This window comes from Papilio polytes, unplaced genomic scaffold, assembly GCF_000836215.1.
Source record: "Papilio polytes unplaced genomic scaffold, Ppol_1.0 DF824292.1, whole genome shotgun sequence".
NCBI classification, from domain to species: domain Eukaryota; kingdom Metazoa; phylum Arthropoda; class Insecta; order Lepidoptera; family Papilionidae; genus Papilio; species Papilio polytes.
The window spans coordinates 24567-41789 of record NW_013524912.1 but is presented as its reverse complement, the minus strand read 5'-3'; the positions used below and the strand labels follow the sequence as shown (position 1 = coordinate 41789).

General features: G+C 34.2%; 2 protein-coding genes across 2 annotated transcripts in view; one reads left to right on the top strand and one right to left on the bottom strand.

Moving 5' to 3' along the window:
* LOC106103268 (dipeptidase 1-like) overlaps nucleotides 1-13799 on the top strand; it is a 30096-nt gene extending 16297 nt beyond the window's left edge. Inside the window, exons 3-12 of the mRNA XM_013282982.1 lie at nucleotides 1858-1999; nucleotides 2584-2740; nucleotides 4834-4966; nucleotides 5233-5389; nucleotides 6945-6999; nucleotides 7806-7982; nucleotides 9999-10083; nucleotides 10399-10474; nucleotides 10714-10852; nucleotides 11300-13799. Coding sequence (XP_013138436.1) covers nucleotides 1858-1999; nucleotides 2584-2740; nucleotides 4834-4966; nucleotides 5233-5389; nucleotides 6945-6999; nucleotides 7806-7982; nucleotides 9999-10083; nucleotides 10399-10474; nucleotides 10714-10852; nucleotides 11300-11407 — 1229 coding nt within the window. The 3' untranslated portion in view covers nucleotides 11408-13799. The remainder of the gene's footprint in view (nucleotides 1-1857; nucleotides 2000-2583; nucleotides 2741-4833; nucleotides 4967-5232; nucleotides 5390-6944; nucleotides 7000-7805; nucleotides 7983-9998; nucleotides 10084-10398; nucleotides 10475-10713; nucleotides 10853-11299) is intronic.
* Nucleotides 13800-14568: 769 nt separating this feature from the next.
* The window catches only part of LOC106102482 (serine/threonine-protein kinase tricorner-like), an 11136-nt gene continuing 8481 nt past the window's right edge, over nucleotides 14569-17223 (bottom strand). The window contains exon 10 of the mRNA XM_013281983.1: nucleotides 14569-16864. Coding sequence (XP_013137437.1) covers nucleotides 16741-16864 — 124 coding nt within the window. The 3' untranslated portion in view covers nucleotides 14569-16740. The remainder of the gene's footprint in view (nucleotides 16865-17223) is intronic.

Below are 17223 nucleotides of genomic sequence, written 5' to 3'. Positions count from 1 at the left end.
GATACTACAACATTGTAATATTCACAATTAGAAAATTTAACTTAATATCGTAGTAAATATTGCTTTAGTATTTATACTGATATATGTGATATTTACTGTTGTTTAACATACTACATTTTTTTTAATCAGAACACGAAGCACCAAAATAAATGTTCTTAATATCCCGCTGCACAACGCATACAAAACGTGGTAATTCGGCCGTAGAAATGATTACCAACATACAACAGCATTGGCAAAAACATCCACCAAAGATCAAAGCAGCTCAATCTACGCTGCGAACATTTTTTTATATTCTCAGCTCTTTTACAGAGACCTTTATAAAAAATTTAACCAATACGAATTACCGAAGCTTTGTTGACATTTTAATGGAGGTTTGCATTGAAAAAATGAAAGTATTTTTTGAAGAAACGATGATATATGAAATTAGAGACACAGTAAGGTACTTTTGTTTTGACAGTTAATGTTTAACGTTCATAATCTTACTAATATTATAAATGCGAAAGTTTAAATGGATGGATGTTTGTAGCCTAAACTGCTGAATCTCGATGAAATGGCATAGATGTAGTGGATAGTCTGAAAAAACACATAGGATTCTTACTTTTGTTTCTTTTTATTCCACGCGGACGAAATCGCCGGCAAAAGCTAGTATGACATAAAAAATATTTGATAAGAAAAGGTGGATTTAGCGTAATTTAGATGAGTGACAGGAACAGGAATCAACAATTACCGTCATACGTCACATCTGTCATCTTTCTGAGATGGATTATTTCCCTCCTCAAAACATCCCTTTTATTTTTTTAAAAACATTATGACTTGGATAATTTCGATTTAACAAAATTATATTTGACGTGAAAACGAGCAAACGTGTTTTTTTACATGAAACCAGAACCTTATGAGACCCACCTCTTCTGAACTCAACAACTATGACTAACCTACTTGTGAGTATGAAAATATTTTCTTTTGATACTTTTTCTCAACCGTTTGCATCTCTAGCATCTCTCCGTACGTTTTCTTTTAAGGAAGTTGAATTAAATAAATGTGAAAACCTCGTACAAGTACATATTGTATTTAAATGTACCAAAAAAATTCAAGCGTTATTCCACTTGAAAGTATTCATGGATTACATTTTTTTAATGAATGCTACATAAAAAGAACTACTTCTAAACTTGTTTATTAAGCTGCACGTGAGTAGAACCTGCGCGGAAACTGATTTTCCCAGTAAAGTACAGACGAGACGTTAATCGCATACGGTTTTTATAATTTACTTCGAAACTAAGTGGAATGTAGAACGCATCGAGAGATAAATTTAAGGCAGCAATAAATACAAATTCTATCTTAACATTCGTTTAGTAATTTGTAAACCCAGCAAATTACAGAAAACCATTAAATCAAACGATATTATAAGAGCATCAGTGGGTCCCAGAATCGAATCACTACATGTAGCATTGTTATTTCGTTTTTCGAATTTCATATGTACATAATTTACCCACCGTTAGTACGGTTAAGGAAACATCGTTAATCAACATAAGCTGGTTCAGCGCTGTAGATCAAGGCCTATTCACGCCTTACTTCAGGTATGCTCCGAGCCCCTCAGTGGGAACGTATAGTTAGCTTCTGATAACACAATGTTATAAAATATTTTCACCCAACTGTACCTGCGTGGTAACGGCCATCTTGGCTCTATTTTCGTACCCGCGATTTTACGAAATAGCTTAGTTTGAAATGAGCATACTTCAGCTTTTATGATTATAAGAGTCGAAACGAATCTGACACGACTTTTCGACATACTCACAGAAGTGACATTAGATAGGAAATAAAGGTTGACTGGACAATATCTAAATAAACATCATGTTGCAGTAAGAATGGTGAACCGTTGCGAGCGTCGCGCGGTGGCGTGCGTGCTGCTAGCCGTGACTGCGGTAGTGGCCGCTGCCTCCTACGACCGCGAGCGCCTCGACATCGCCAAGCAGATACTGGAGGAGGTACCGCTCACCGACGGGTAAGTACCTCCGGATAAAAATTCATACTGATCGTGATTTCGTGTAATTTGTAATTTAAATTATTTAAACTTTCGTGAGACATTTTTATAACTAATTACTTTACCGGCTATTACTCAAGTCAATTTTTTACTGTGCCGCCCCTGGAAAAATAGACGTTAGTCATTACTATTATGACGGCTATTGCCGTAAAATAATCAGTTAATTTGTAATTTGTCTGTGCAAATTGTAAAGTTTCAAATTTGCTTTAATGTTACTAAAAGTATTAATTAATCTATGATTGATGAGTCATATTAGTTTGATAATTAGTTGATTGGCAATATTCACGTGGTATGTTTTCGATACTGTTAGATTTATCATTCATGATATGATTTGATTGGTTTAAATTGAAGTCAATGGTAATAACTACCGCGGGCAGGCGGGTGCTCATGATAATTCGATATGCAATAAACCGAGTACACAATTTGCCTCAGCATATTACAAATGAGCTGCATTCACGCTCGGTCGGTCACACAACTCTTACATCTAGCTATAACAAAATTAAGTTGTCTATAATTTAGATTATAACAATAAATCTATCCTATAGCCATAACGATCTGCCGTGGAATATTCGCAAGTTTCTACGTAACCAGATCAACGAATTCGAACTTGATACCGACCTCACCGTCGTCGAGCCGTGGTCCATCTCTAAATACTCGCACACTGATCTTCCCAGACTGAGGAGAGGCATGGTCGGAGCTCAAGTAAGATTTTAATTTATTACTAGCTGTTGCCCGCGACTCCACGAAGTCAATTCTTAATTTTAAAAAATAGTCTTAATTCCGTATGAAAAATGAATGAAAAGTTAACTCTTCAGTATATATGTATATATATTTCCATTCACAAACATGTAGTAACTATAAGCAGAAACAAAGCAACAAACAGACAAGGATGTTCAACATTACAAAGGAACCACTGTGACCGTAAATATACGCGTGTCTGCAAGCAAAATAAAAGAGGAGAACTAGACAAAAGCGTCGAAACTTGGAAGCTGTGCCACAAGACTTATTCAGGTCACGAGAGGATAGTTATTTCAACCAGCCGTTTTTACCTCGCTATATGTTGAATCTATGTGTCTGACAGCATTCAGTTCGTATTACAAGTAGTATACTAGTACTAGCCTAACGCTAGTGAAAACCTCGGTTTTATTGTAATTTAGATTTAACTTTTAATTTTACACAATGTAAAATCTCACCAAACTTTAAAATCAAAACCAATAGATTCTCTTTATAGGGTTCAAATATAGTATAACTTTAAATCAGATTATCTGTGTGTTTTATGTTCATTTTTAATACAAAAAAAAATTCTATCTCTCTGTTAAATCTCTGTTAATGCATTTACCATTTACGATTTACTATTATTAACGTTTTCCCCTTAAATTACAATTTCAGAGAAGCAATCAAATCTCCTTCCTCGTGGGTGGAACTTGACCCAAATCGAACCTTTTCAATTACATCAGATGGAGTTTGACAATTTAGAATTGTTCAACTAAACAAATCCTGCGTAAATTTTACTAATTGGACGAAAGATTAAAATCTTACAAATTGCTTGGACCAGATAAAAACAGAAAAACAAATGATTTTTTCCACTTTAACAAGTTTGAAAGAAACTGCTTTATAAGTTTTATGTTACACATTTTAGTGAATGTTATTTAACGGTTGTCTTTACATTTAAAACGAATGTTAAATAAACCGCGATCGCATAAAGTACCTAATAGGGGGGGGGGGTTGACTTCAGACATATCTTTGAATTTCTTCGCCAATTCGTGCAGGTTGCATCACGATGTCTTCCTTCACTGAAAGAACGTCGAGTAAATTATGTACATATGAAATTCGAAAAAATCTAAAATCACATTGGTACATGGCGGGATTCGAACCTAAGATCTGTAGAATAAAATTCAAGTGCTCAAACACCTGCGCCACCGACGCTCATGGAGCGCGAGTGGAAACTCATGTAGTTTTTGTCGTTCATGTCTTCATACACATTACATACATTGTGCACATAGGAAGTTCCTTGCACTGAAAATGTAAAAAAAGCAATTACGGAGTTCGATAATTGAACTGTCTGCAAACACGTTACTTTTTATTCTGCGAAACTGCATGTTTTTTCATCGGGTAGTCGTTTATTAATCAATAGCTACTAAAATGCATCAAATAAAACTCGGCAAAACGTTCACATGTAAAATTTTTGCGAGAGTTTCAATTAAGAAGATAAATTTCAGTAAATAATACTTATAATAAAATAATACTACAGTTGAAATATGGACATGTAATGGAATAATCTACCTACGTCCATTATAGTTTGTCGAATGGACAAGGATATTGTTTCGATTAAAATTAAATAGTGCTACGAGTACGTGAAGTGTAACGTACCACAAACAAAACACTACGTTATGATTGATGTATGTTCTGTCACTCTGCATTGTTTGGACACGCTGTCCCTCGCTTTCGTAAACAAGTTTTTATTGAACTAACTACGATCGAAGTGTTTATCGAATATCGAATATTTTCTAACACTCTTTCTTATAAACATTGATCTTTTCCGTTTTAAAAGCTGTGTGATTTTAAAATAAATGCATCTAGTTTTTTTATTTCTTCCCTGTAGTTTTTCGGTTTAAACTGAAATAACCTGTCGAACGTTTTTAAAAATTAAAACCATATGAAGTAAAAATGATGCAAAATGAAAATGAAATAAACAATTTCTATAATCCCGTATGTGAATATTCTTTTTTCTTTGGTTTAATCGAAACAGCTTTTCGATGTTTGTTTCGTTTGTAAACTTGTTTAATTGTTTGCAGTTTTGGTCTGCGTTCGTTCCATGCGCCACTCAGAACAAGGATGCCGTGCAACTGACGCTCGAGCAGATTGACGTCATCAAACGACTGGTTGAAAAGTATCCGATGCAAATGCAATTGGCCACTTCCGTCACGGGTAAAGTAAACGTGATTGAGTCGAGAACACGTTGAAGCTTCGTCAATGTTGTAAAAAACATTTCTGACCATTTAAAAGTTACTATGTCGTCTTTTATCATAGTGGTGTTCCTATTTAGGTCTGAAACCAGGATTTTATTTTTTGACTTGGCACAACAACGTAGAGTACAAAATCCTACAAGTTATCCCTAACAAAAAGACATTTTAAAAGTTTTGACATTCTCTTTACATATTATCTTTGCCATAATGACTTTTTCCTTTACGCAGACATACTGCAAGCTCATAGCGCCCGACCGCGGAAGATCGCTTCATTGATCGGTATCGAAGGCGGGCACTCGATCGCCAACTCTCTGGGAGTCCTGCGCAGCTACTACCAACTTGGCGTGCGTTACATGACTCTGACACACACATGCAACACTCCATGGTAAGAAACACCTTGAGACCCCTGGATGATTTACAATTCTCTTATTAGTACTCTTTTCGTCGGAGACTTATCTTAAAATAAACAAAAGCCTGCGTATACCTTCAGATTTTAACGATAAATTTAACGTATACAAATTTTAGTATAGTAACAAGAAAAGCTTCTACTTTTTATACCTTAAGTTAGTACAATGGAGTGCAATTACCGGCCTCTGTGATTCAATCCAATTATAACGTAAATACTTTGAAGGAAAATGAATAATAGGTTTTAATTTACTTTTAGGATTTGTTAATTATCGGTAAATGAGTTAAACGATACACGATACGGTTGCATTTGAGTGTGAGGAAACCGCGAGTTTCCACGTGTTAAAAGTCTCTTAATACGATCCAAAATATATCCTCGTTTTATTAGATTCAATAAAACGCTTTGTATGCACCTGTAAAAGCCAAAGATTCTATTATCCGTTCATATTAACCGTGGGCTTCTAAAGATATTTCTTTACAGAACCTTATCTATGTATGTTTATGTTTCTTCAATAAGACTGAAAGGGATGACAATGCGTCTGTCTGTGAATGTTTCGGCAGTGTAAACCCACGATAAACCTCACGCGATTGTGTCGTACATATCAATCATTTACAACGCCCCAACGGATTTGCCTGAACGTGGCTTGATTTTTTTAAAAAGACATTGTAATTTTTATTAAAAGAACTTTTTGAAACACTTTGTGACAAAATAGAATTCCAATAAAGTTTTTAATAAAATTTCAACCATCCTCGCTTCCCTTCGATAAAAAAGGAATAGATTAACGTTTCGCTCGAAATATCGATTTTGTTCGCAACCTGTGTAGACTCGTTTTTACAAAGGTATATGAAATTCCTTTGAAAAAACATTCATTTAAATTTCTTTTCTCTTACGAACAAATGCCAATGTAAAGTAATATTGTTCTTTTACAGCAAAAACACACGTTCTATTGAATATCGTATGGAGTTTATATCCTACCGAGATATAGATTGGCGGGGATTCAGAGACAAACAGATTTCTATTGAGCTATGTATGTGCTATGCGTAGAATGTGAAGCAGAATGCCATGTATGAGTACAGCAAAATATAATTTTTTCACAACTAACTATACTGAATATACAGTTGATCAGTCTGTGGTTTTCATTAAATTTGTTATCGATCGATCATCCTTTAAAGTGTAGCTAACGAGTGTTTCAATTACCTTTTATGTAACCAGCTTTTAGTAATATAATTGAAATTTATAATTACTATAACATAAAATCTAATTAGGTGCTCGAATTTAATCGTGCCCGCAGCGTCATGGTAATTACGCTCCAGTGGTTACAGGCCTCGTTGATTGATTGTGTTGGTATTTATTCAAAAAACAATTTAGACACGAAATTTGAGTTACGTTTTCATTTGAAATATGGAGATTTTAATTAGAGCATTTTACGATGAAAATTCGTAAGATAAAGAGAAAACTGTTCGTTTTTTAGTCTACGGTTGAGATGTTACTGCGTACTTTGAGTTATGTTGTTTCATTTATTTGTATTATTTAGGGCCGATTCGTCCAATGAAACCCCAGTGGTCGAGGGACTCACGGAGTTTGGAGAGGTGAGTAATCATTGTTTAATAGTAATGCAACAGCGAATCACCTTTAATTGTTTAATCTGCATCGTCATCGTAATATCGCAGTAAGTATTAAACAGTCAGTAGGCTGTAGCTCTCACTACGTGCTCTCGAAATATGAAAAACACTTCTCCACTCTTCAATCGACATGCCATTTAAAAATGGCCATTCCTACTCGTATGCGCGTCATTAATTTAATTCTTGCTTTAAAATTTCCACATTTAATGTGTGCTCTGCCGCGTCAATTATGTAATACTTTATATTTTATTTTTTCTTTATGTTTGCGAGTGGCAATATCATTAATTTTACAAATGTTATTTGTGAGGAATTAGTCATTTGTGATAAAATTCTATGCATTTTGTACTATTTATTGTTGACAAGATTTAATCTATTCGGAATCCTAAATCCTGATATAACTCAATTCCGTCCTATTGTATCCGCACTGTTCGCCCAACTGACGTGTAATTGTCACGTCAAATTTGCATGCATGGTGCGAATGACGTTTTAATAGACTAACGCGTCTCCAATATTGCAAATACACGTATTATTACCATCTAGATAATGATCAAGTAATAATGTGTTGATGAAAGACGTTAAATAAGTGAAACTGAATTTTAAATATTTTGTGAATTATAAATTGCTTTAAAAATTTCTTGTATTAAAGAAACATTTTTAAAGATTTATTTTGCGACTAGTTACACAGTGCAGAGCGATTTCTAGAAGTTCTATAGATATGTTGGCATTAAACGCCGTTTGAAAACTACGTTTATTTCTTGTCCATTGTCACACAGAAAGTGGTGAAAGAAATGAATAGGCTCGGTATGTTGGTGGATCTGTCTCACGTCGGTGAGAACACGACGCGTGCTGCCATCCGGCTGTCAAAGGCGCCGGTCATATTCAGCCACTCTTCAGTATACAACCTTTGTGCTCACAAGCGAAATGTTCCCGATGACATCATACAATCTTTGGTACGTATTATCACATGTCTTATAACTAACAGACCACTGCAACAAATCTTAAACACTTCACTTGGTTTATAGTATCCATTTAGTATGGAAATTGTTCAATGGAAATTAGACTGGCAATAATATTTAAAACACTATTGGATATTTCATTGTCGTTTCGGTATACGGCCGTAAGTGTTTAGATGTTTCTGAAATTTTAATCCAAAGCTCTCCAGTTGAAAAACAAGAGATAAATAAATTCTTATGTCTTTTTATATAACAGAATAAGTGGCATCACATATTATTCGAAACTGGGTTATATTTGATATTGGATATTGAACTATTTCTATCACTAGTTCAATACTAAAATGTTTCTGAATTAATTCATCGAATCTACAAGAATTGCTAACTTAAATTGTTAAATCACAGAATGCTTTCAAAAATACGCTCCTCTGACGTAGAATTGATATAAAAAGCTGTGTAAACACACTGGAACAAATCCATCCTTGGGGGAACATTTCAATATTTGTTTTGCGACGCGAGCCCTGACGCACGTATTTAAGCTATATTTCTTTACTATTGGTATTATTTATAGCTAAGAATTACAGTAAAATTTAGTAATAAATCTTACTTAAGTAATTTACAAATGATTTTATTTTTAGCTTATCGTTATAATAAAAGTTGTAATAGTCTTGTTTTATTAAAAAATGTTTCTCTAAGTACGACACTAAACAAATCTAACATCAACGAACTCTGTTCTCTACACTATACTCTGATTAATATTACTTTGCTTTTTTATAAAATATTTATTACAAAGTAACAATTTACTAATTTATAGAGAGACTAGCTGTTTCTATGCGACTTCATCCGCATAGAATTATCAAAAAATAATTTTATTGTTTATATTTATCAAGTTATCAGATGTCAAACCATGGCAACCTTGCTTCCTTGATGTTGGCAACAACTTATGGTCTCTTTCCCACATTAGGGTTTTTATCCAAAATATTTACCCCTAAGTTTAACGGCGTGAAAATATATAGCTTAAAGCGTGACCTAAGTGTAGGGCTTTTTATTAAAAAAGGAGTTATTCGAAAATATGCTGTGATTGCTGACATCTTAGGCAACAAAGAAGTGTGTGTTTACGCTTTATTACAATAGTCTAGATATTAAAAATAATGTGGGGTAAAAGAATTTATAATTTATTTCATATACTCGTACTGGGCAAGGTTCTACAACACTCTAGTTGGCAAAAATAGTTGTATGATGTTATAACATTTTAAGAACTTTGAGTGCTTGAGTTGCTACTGAAATAGACATTGAGATATAAAGATACTAATGTAACAAATCAGAATTGAACGCCTTTATTTCTGGAACCAATAAATTAAATTAAAAAATCTTTTCGCATTGGCAGATATTACATATGTTTGGAGTTTATAAGGTTCAATTTTACTAAACTGTCTTTGTAAATATTTCTAAAACGTATAACATTTGAAGAGAAATAAATTATTATTCCATTAGAATTCCAACAAAGACAGTCTCGCATAGCTGCTGTCGCGTAGTGTTTAAGACAGAATAATCTCAGACGACTAATCTCATTCCTGCTTATTCAATTCTCTTAAGAATATAATAACTTTCGCAAAGTAAAAAAACTTGTCTTTTAATTTCTATTTTAAGATGAATAGTTTATCATCAAGCCACAATAATATAAGTGTTTTTATAGCGATGATAACTGAAATATGAAACAATATAATTTAAGTCTTTCCCCTCCCACCCTTTTTATACAAGGAATGGATGAGAGTGAAAAGTTAATTGGACAGAGGTCGGGCCGCATAGGAAGGAGAAATATCCTCTATCCCGTGCATCCCCTCCTCCGTCTGGTTAAAGGTAGGCAACGCATCTGCTTTTACGGATGTCTATGGATAGCGTCGCTTCGTTATTTCGTCGGCGTATTTCGCTAATATAGAAAAAGCTTTCTTTAAATCAAATGTATTACTATGAATGTTGTTTTATTTAAGTATTTATGGTCTATTTGGTTTTTAGAAAGAAAACGGCGGCATCATAATGGTGAACTTCTTTCCCGATTTCGTGAAATGCGCACCCAACGCCACTATCTCTGACGTCGCTGGTAATTCATTTAAACTTTGCCATTATCAGTGATTATTATTAAAGGTAACGTCGACAGGGACCAACAAATCTCAGGTAGCTTTAATCACGAACAGAGCGGCAATATATTTTAATTACGTGCCAGATAATTAAATAGCCAAGGAGCACTCGACCTATAAACGTCAGAGGAATTAAGTCAAAAGGATGAACTTGTCAATTCTAATCGTCTCATTTCTGATTCAACATGATTACATTTCCATCTTGTTTATCTTCATTGTTTTTCGTCTAATATTTTATTTTAATGAGTACAATCGATACATTTTTTTTAATTGTACAGAACATTTCCACTACATCAAGAAGCTGGTTGGCGCAGACTTTGTTGGCATTGGTGGCGACTTCGATGGTGTCAATCGGTTTGTTACTTTTTAAAATCGTACCTTAAAAGCTCGATTATTGTAGATTTTTCTATGAACTGTAATTATGAAGGTGAAAATAACTGATTTCTTAGATATGTATTGAAAGAATACATCCGGTTATAAACGATCAATTTTTAAACATTTAACAAAAGATTGTACACCAACCATCGGCAAGTACACATTTTTGAACCAGTCGTGCCAAATTGCCTGGTACTATACGGGTATTCGACAAACAGCGTACCCCGCGGCCTGGAAGACGTCTCTAAGTATCCGGAGCTGTTCGCGGAGCTGCTGCGTAGCGGCCAGTGGAGCGTGCAGGAGTTGAAGAACCTCGCCGGACTCAACATGCTGCGCGTCATGCGACAAGTCGAGAAGGTAAACGCTTTTATTACCATCGTTTTTTACTACAGAAACGTTCGTACAAGCACACATATATTCTGACTAAACAGAAATGACAGTATGTTTCATTAAATCGTAACACAAGTTGTATAACAGCCGTAGGAATATCGCTAATTGGAGATATCGAATTAAACTAATTTAATAATATACAAATTACCTAGGCCTGTTATAAACTCGCTACAGAAGCTTAACTCTAACTGGCTGTTAAGTTGAACTGTTCAGTTAAAACTGTCAAAACTAAGCTTATATTGCAAACTTTATTGTGTTATGCTCAGCTAATATTTGACGCAAATATCAAATTATCCGTTGTTTAAAGTGCTACGACAGGTAGAAGAGTTCTCTTGTTCCCGACTGTTGGCATGTTTGTTTGAATATAATTTTGTGTAGTTCTTTGATTGCGCTTATGATTTGATTGACCTAAAGGTACGTGACGAGATGCGTACCAACGGCGTGGAGCCCGAGGAGCACCCTGACTCGCCCACCGACAACGGCAACTGCACGAGCAACGCCTTCAACAGCGACTACTACTAGACAGCACATCTAACTAACAGCAACCCTCATAGGACTAATGCGGCATAATAAAATATACCCACACATATATTGTCGTAGTAAATTTATTTAATTTGGTAAAAATCGATGCGACTCGTTGCGTTCGTTTCGTGCACACGTACGTTGTGATTGTAATATGATTTTCATAATGAAGTTCACAGAAACTTGGAGTTCCGAATTCTAAATAAGCGTATTAAATCGGATTTCAAAGCGTTAAATATTGCAAACCCATTATAGATAATTACGTACGTGTGCATTTGTAAAAGGTAGTGGATTTTGTTCGTGAGCCGATTATTTTAGATGTTGTTAGGTAAACGTATATTTAGTGAAAAGTCATATGAAACCGGATAATTCCTGGTATTATATCTAGTAGCCTACTTATTATACCTTAACAGATACATAGTGAAATAGGTCCTTTAGTCAAATGGCAAAATGAATCGTATTCCCTTCGATTTAGGATCGAATGTTGTTTGTAGTCAGTGTTGTAGTTGGAATCTAGATGCTCTGTACGGACTCGGCACTCTACACGCGCTTGTACGACACTTCTAGTACTCGTATCTATTTCTGTGTACTGTTAGATGTGTCCCTCTATGGTAACTAACTTATTCAATATACAATTCTAGCAATTTTAAGGAAGACATATTTTTCGACTATCTTCTTATTCGAAGCCTTATCTTCTTATTTTGAATTCTTTTTCTTAAATATTCATCTTAAACGATGAACCTATTGTGGTCGACGCCCGACGCCGCAAAGTGCTAAAGCATCAAGTTTATAGGCAATTTTACAATAACATTTACTGTAATTTTATCTTATTTTTTAAGTTAGTATCTTAGTTAGATAAATTTGGCGAATTAAAAGTACGTTTTATTCGAACAAGTAACTATTTTTTCGAAACTTAATTCGTATTTGGTTTCTTGAACAATTAACCATTTTTTGTTTATTTCTTAGTAAAAAAGAAATAATTAAAAAAGAACGGTGACAATTTAGTTTCTCGATAGTGTCTTGCGACCATCATAAGCCATTATGACCTGTAAAGTGGTGTAGTAAATCATTATCGTATCTTAATTATCAAGAAATGAACATGGACTAATAAGACATTTTTAACTTTTTTAGAATATTATTCCACATTGGTATAAAACACCAAAACCCTAGTTAGAATTTTCAAGAAATGTCCTAAAATTTAACCGTGTATTCACTTGTATTAACACTGACCGCAACAAGCGGCAGTAAATGTGATCGAAATGAATGCTTAAGTAAGCATAAAACTAACTTATTTAAAGGGAAAGTAAAACCTTTCTTGTCATATTTTTTTTTATTCCAAAAACAACTTTGTGTTTAAAAATGTGTCATCTTCGAACAATAAAAATGTGTGTTATCGCAGCTAAAAAATTATTATTATTAACAACAGGAATATAAATATTCGACATTAGGAAATTGTAAGCTATAAGTATATGTGTAACTTGTAGGTGAAGCACATCGCACGAATCAATTCAATGTTTAAATTTTATCTAAGAACTCTTTTACACGTGTCTAGTTTTATTATGAACTCTGTTCTAAGAATTAACGTTCAAATATTTCGTTGTTTCGTCATAATTCTTTTGAAAATAGCGTCAGTGTGCCGTATGCAGTATGGCCTCCCGAAACCTTTTAAGTTGACAAATTCGAATGAATAATTTAAATACTGAATAATCTCCATATAATTCGGTTAAGACGTAATTCCAAAGTAAATAATTAAATTTGATCAGCACACATGTCGCAGGAAACTTTAATTAATTTGAATGGGCAAAAATCGATCTCATTATTGAGATTTAAACGTAACATGGTTACATTTATTTAGAAAAATGGCTTGTTGTTAGGCGTAACGACTGAAAATTTTTGAACCTTTATTATCTAGCAATGACTATTTCGTCTAAGATCTGGCTGTTATTTTGTGATTAGTTTTGAATAAATTTTTGTATGTATACATATATATAAATACCCTCTTCGTTTACAAGCGCACATCGTAGTTTTAACTAAGATTATATTTCATTGTTAAGATTTACTTAGTAACTTACTGATTTCTTATTATCAATCGATTTAAAAAGTATTGTCTTTGTAAGAATATTTTACCTTTTTGTATAATTCTTCTGTTGTATCGGTAATCGCTTTATTTTCTAGTTGCAATACTTAAGTTAAAGCTATGTGCGCTTGTAAGTTGCATGGCATGTTGTATGACGGTAAGGTATTTAAATCCTACTGCCAAAACTACCGCCCTCTTCGATGCCTCGATGGTATCATTCGGTAGCGAACAACACGCCTTACAACAATTTTCTGAAGTGTTTTATATTTCATACACGATTTGAGACTAAATAAACACGATTGATGTATACTCATACCACTTGTTTTATTTCAAAACCTAGTTTAACAAATCCCAAGTAATATATTTACATTACGTTAGTTGGCAAACGACCAAGAAGTTTATTTGATGGTAAGTAATCTCACTCTGCGACATATGACGAAAATATACGTTTTCTTTGAATTTAACTCTTGTTTGAGACTGAAAAAAGAAAAAGACTGCTAAACTCGTTGAGTATAGTTGAAAGACGAATTGAAAATATTTTGTACATTCGGTTAAAAACTTAATGATTTACAGATATAAATATCAAGAGGAAATAATTGTGTAAAAAAAATATTCATGCCTGTATTCTGTGAGATCGTCGTAGGCATTTCATTGGTTGAAATATTAAAATATGATTTTTATACACATTATTTCTACAAGTCCATCAAATATTGAAAATAGCGCCATCTAGTGAGGTATAACATAAAATGCCATTTGAAATATTTGGATGGTATCAAAAATCACTAAGTAGTGCTGCCATCTATGTTTACTGGGTACCAACGTAGTTTCTTCAAAGAAAATTTCGATCGGAATCACTTTTTGTCTACTTGGCTTACTCAACAAATTCTCAGGACCCCTTACTGAAAATTACAAAGTTATATGGACAGGAAAGGAAAGAGGGATGTTTAAATAAAAATTCACGATTTAATATAGCTTTAATGCTTATTAATATTGCCACTTTCTTTAATCACATGGAAGAAACAATATGTTTAAAACAAAATATTTCTAAAACTTACAATTTATGATATTAAATAATTCATTTTAATTTTTTTTTAATAACAATAACAAAGCAAATAGCTAAGAAGTTAAAAACATGCGAGACAGCGCGTGACGTCGCCGGCAGCGGCGAGTCTTGAACGCAAACTTACAACTGATATCAAATAGATTCCAGTGCTATGTACAAAGCGGTGAGCATGTCATGTCGGTGGACATGCGCACGCGGCGGATTGCCGGCCGGGGGTGGGCGGGGCGGGGGCGGGGCCTCGTATGACCCGCCCACACAATTACCTAAGCACATATTCACATCGCTAACACCGAAACATCACAATTAATACGGTTGAATCACATCAATTCACTATTCAAATACATGAAAATTGTATCATTTAACGAGCCGATGGCTAAGAGAGCGACGTAACTAAATTATGTATGTCCACACAATTCGCACGTCATCGCAATACAGGCGTTACAAACTACTTGTTCTTGTGTTATATCTAAAATTATTCTCTAACACATAAATACCGGCGTATCCTATATGTAAATCGGTCGACGGAAGTTGTCGCCCTTATGGGATAGACAGAGCTTTGAAAGTTTCATTCAGCTTAAGATAATTAAAAAGATAGTAAATGTTAATGATGCATGATAACTTACACAAATTAAATAAAAATGCAATTAGTATATTAAATGTAAGCGACGCATTAACAGTGACAAAGAATGAGATGTCCCGCTTCCAAAGGCGCTGAGGTAAACTGTCATGGACAAAAAAAATGTTTCTCAATATTTAGCAATAAATTAACTGTTGTTATTTAAAAATACATCTGTTGAGTTCATTGAAATCGTACATTGTCATCTCTTAAATTCTCTTTCATAAAACAGAGATAACGATATGTTAATACAATATCAGGGCCGAAACCCACAGACGTTAGATTTAATATGAATTTCATCAATTTAGATTTGACCAAAATAGTTCATATATACAATAGTGTAAAATATCACATTCAAAATTAAATGTACTTTTTTATTTCCGATACAAACGTAACGAGTCGCACATTTTGAAAAACATGATTATTGTAAAAAAAAAGTTCATTTAAATTAGACGTGCTTGTTTTTTACACCCCTAATAGTAATTCATTTGATTTTGATGATCACTTTTTTGTTAAAATTGTAATAAATAGATATTTCATAACTCAAATGTCGGCTAAATAACTTCATGTTGTGGCAGTAACTTAACCTTTGGACGGAATTCCAAGTGAAGTGATTTTTGGCTTATTAGCCACACGATTCTATACAGTTATGTACATAAATATATGTGGACCGGGAAAGCGGCGCGGTGCGTTATATTACATTAAAACAAGCACTTCCAAATTTAGCCGTTTACATACATTTGTTACATTTCATCGTTTTACATAATTTGAAAATAAATGCCCTTGAAATGAAATTGCAATGGCAAGGAAGAGATGGGTAAGGGCTTCGCATAAGTTAATAAAAATTATACAAATTCATATATATCTAGCCCCTTCCCAAACTCCTGGCGTCAGCTACAAATGCATTTTGAATACTAACACTAAACAAGCAATAATGCAATTAGTTATGTATAATTTAAAATAATTGGCATACGTATATGAATGTATCGCGAGGCGGAGCCGGGTAACTGGGCCGCTACCACACCTCAACAATAACCATCAAACATTTCAATGTATACATAGAGTGTATAAAGAAAATCTCGCTGCTGTCAAATGTAAATAATTTCTTTGCAATAGACAGGTAACCACGATTCGAAAAATACTTTTTTTTTAATTTTGATACAATAAGTGATCTTTGAACATTACAGAAATATAAAAGGATAAAATAAAAGGAGAGATTAGTGGGCTGCGACGTGTAGTGTCCTACACACTGCGACGTTACACAACGTCACACACAATCTTACAAACACATTTGATAACACACTGATTACATTTGTGTTGTATCGTACATAATTCAATGTTTTACGTTTTAAAACCACACGTTCGAGTTAACACATTAGAACACCGACTGTAAATCACAGAATAGTACATGCTGCACAATCGAATACCGCGCGAGTAGACCGCCTGTTGGGTCGGGTGGGGTACGAGTTGGGTAGGGATGGTAGGGATGGCAGGGGAGGGGTTGGGGGATGGATCACAGTGGGCAGGGTGGCGATGCAGGCTGCGGTCTCCTGCAGCAGCGTTCCCTATGTGGAGGCTCATTTCTTTGTTGGTGTCCCGCGCTGTGTCAGACCCTCGAACCGTTTGAAAGTGTAATTGATGAACACCCAGTCTTTGTACGCCACTTCGCCCTCTTGTGAGATCGGCGCCGCCGCTGGAATTTAAACAATACATACATTTAATTTGGAATTTTAATATGGACATGTATTTATTGTTCCTGCCTACTAACCTTACACATACATTTGTTTACTCCAAAACAATACTGTTTTTTTGGGTCCATAATATTGTAATAGATATCAAATATGCTTTAAAAATAAGTTTTTAAATTTTTTCTTAGGTTTAAAAATTGAAATATAAGGCTATATTAAACCTCAGTATTTAAAACGAATTAATCTCTGGTTAGGTCTGGATACCGAAAACGACATTCTTTTACTAGCTAATGATTTGTAGGTTTTTTAAGATTATTAAATATAGTAAATTATTCATAAAGAGTCTGAATCAAGGGCGGATCCAGGGGGGGG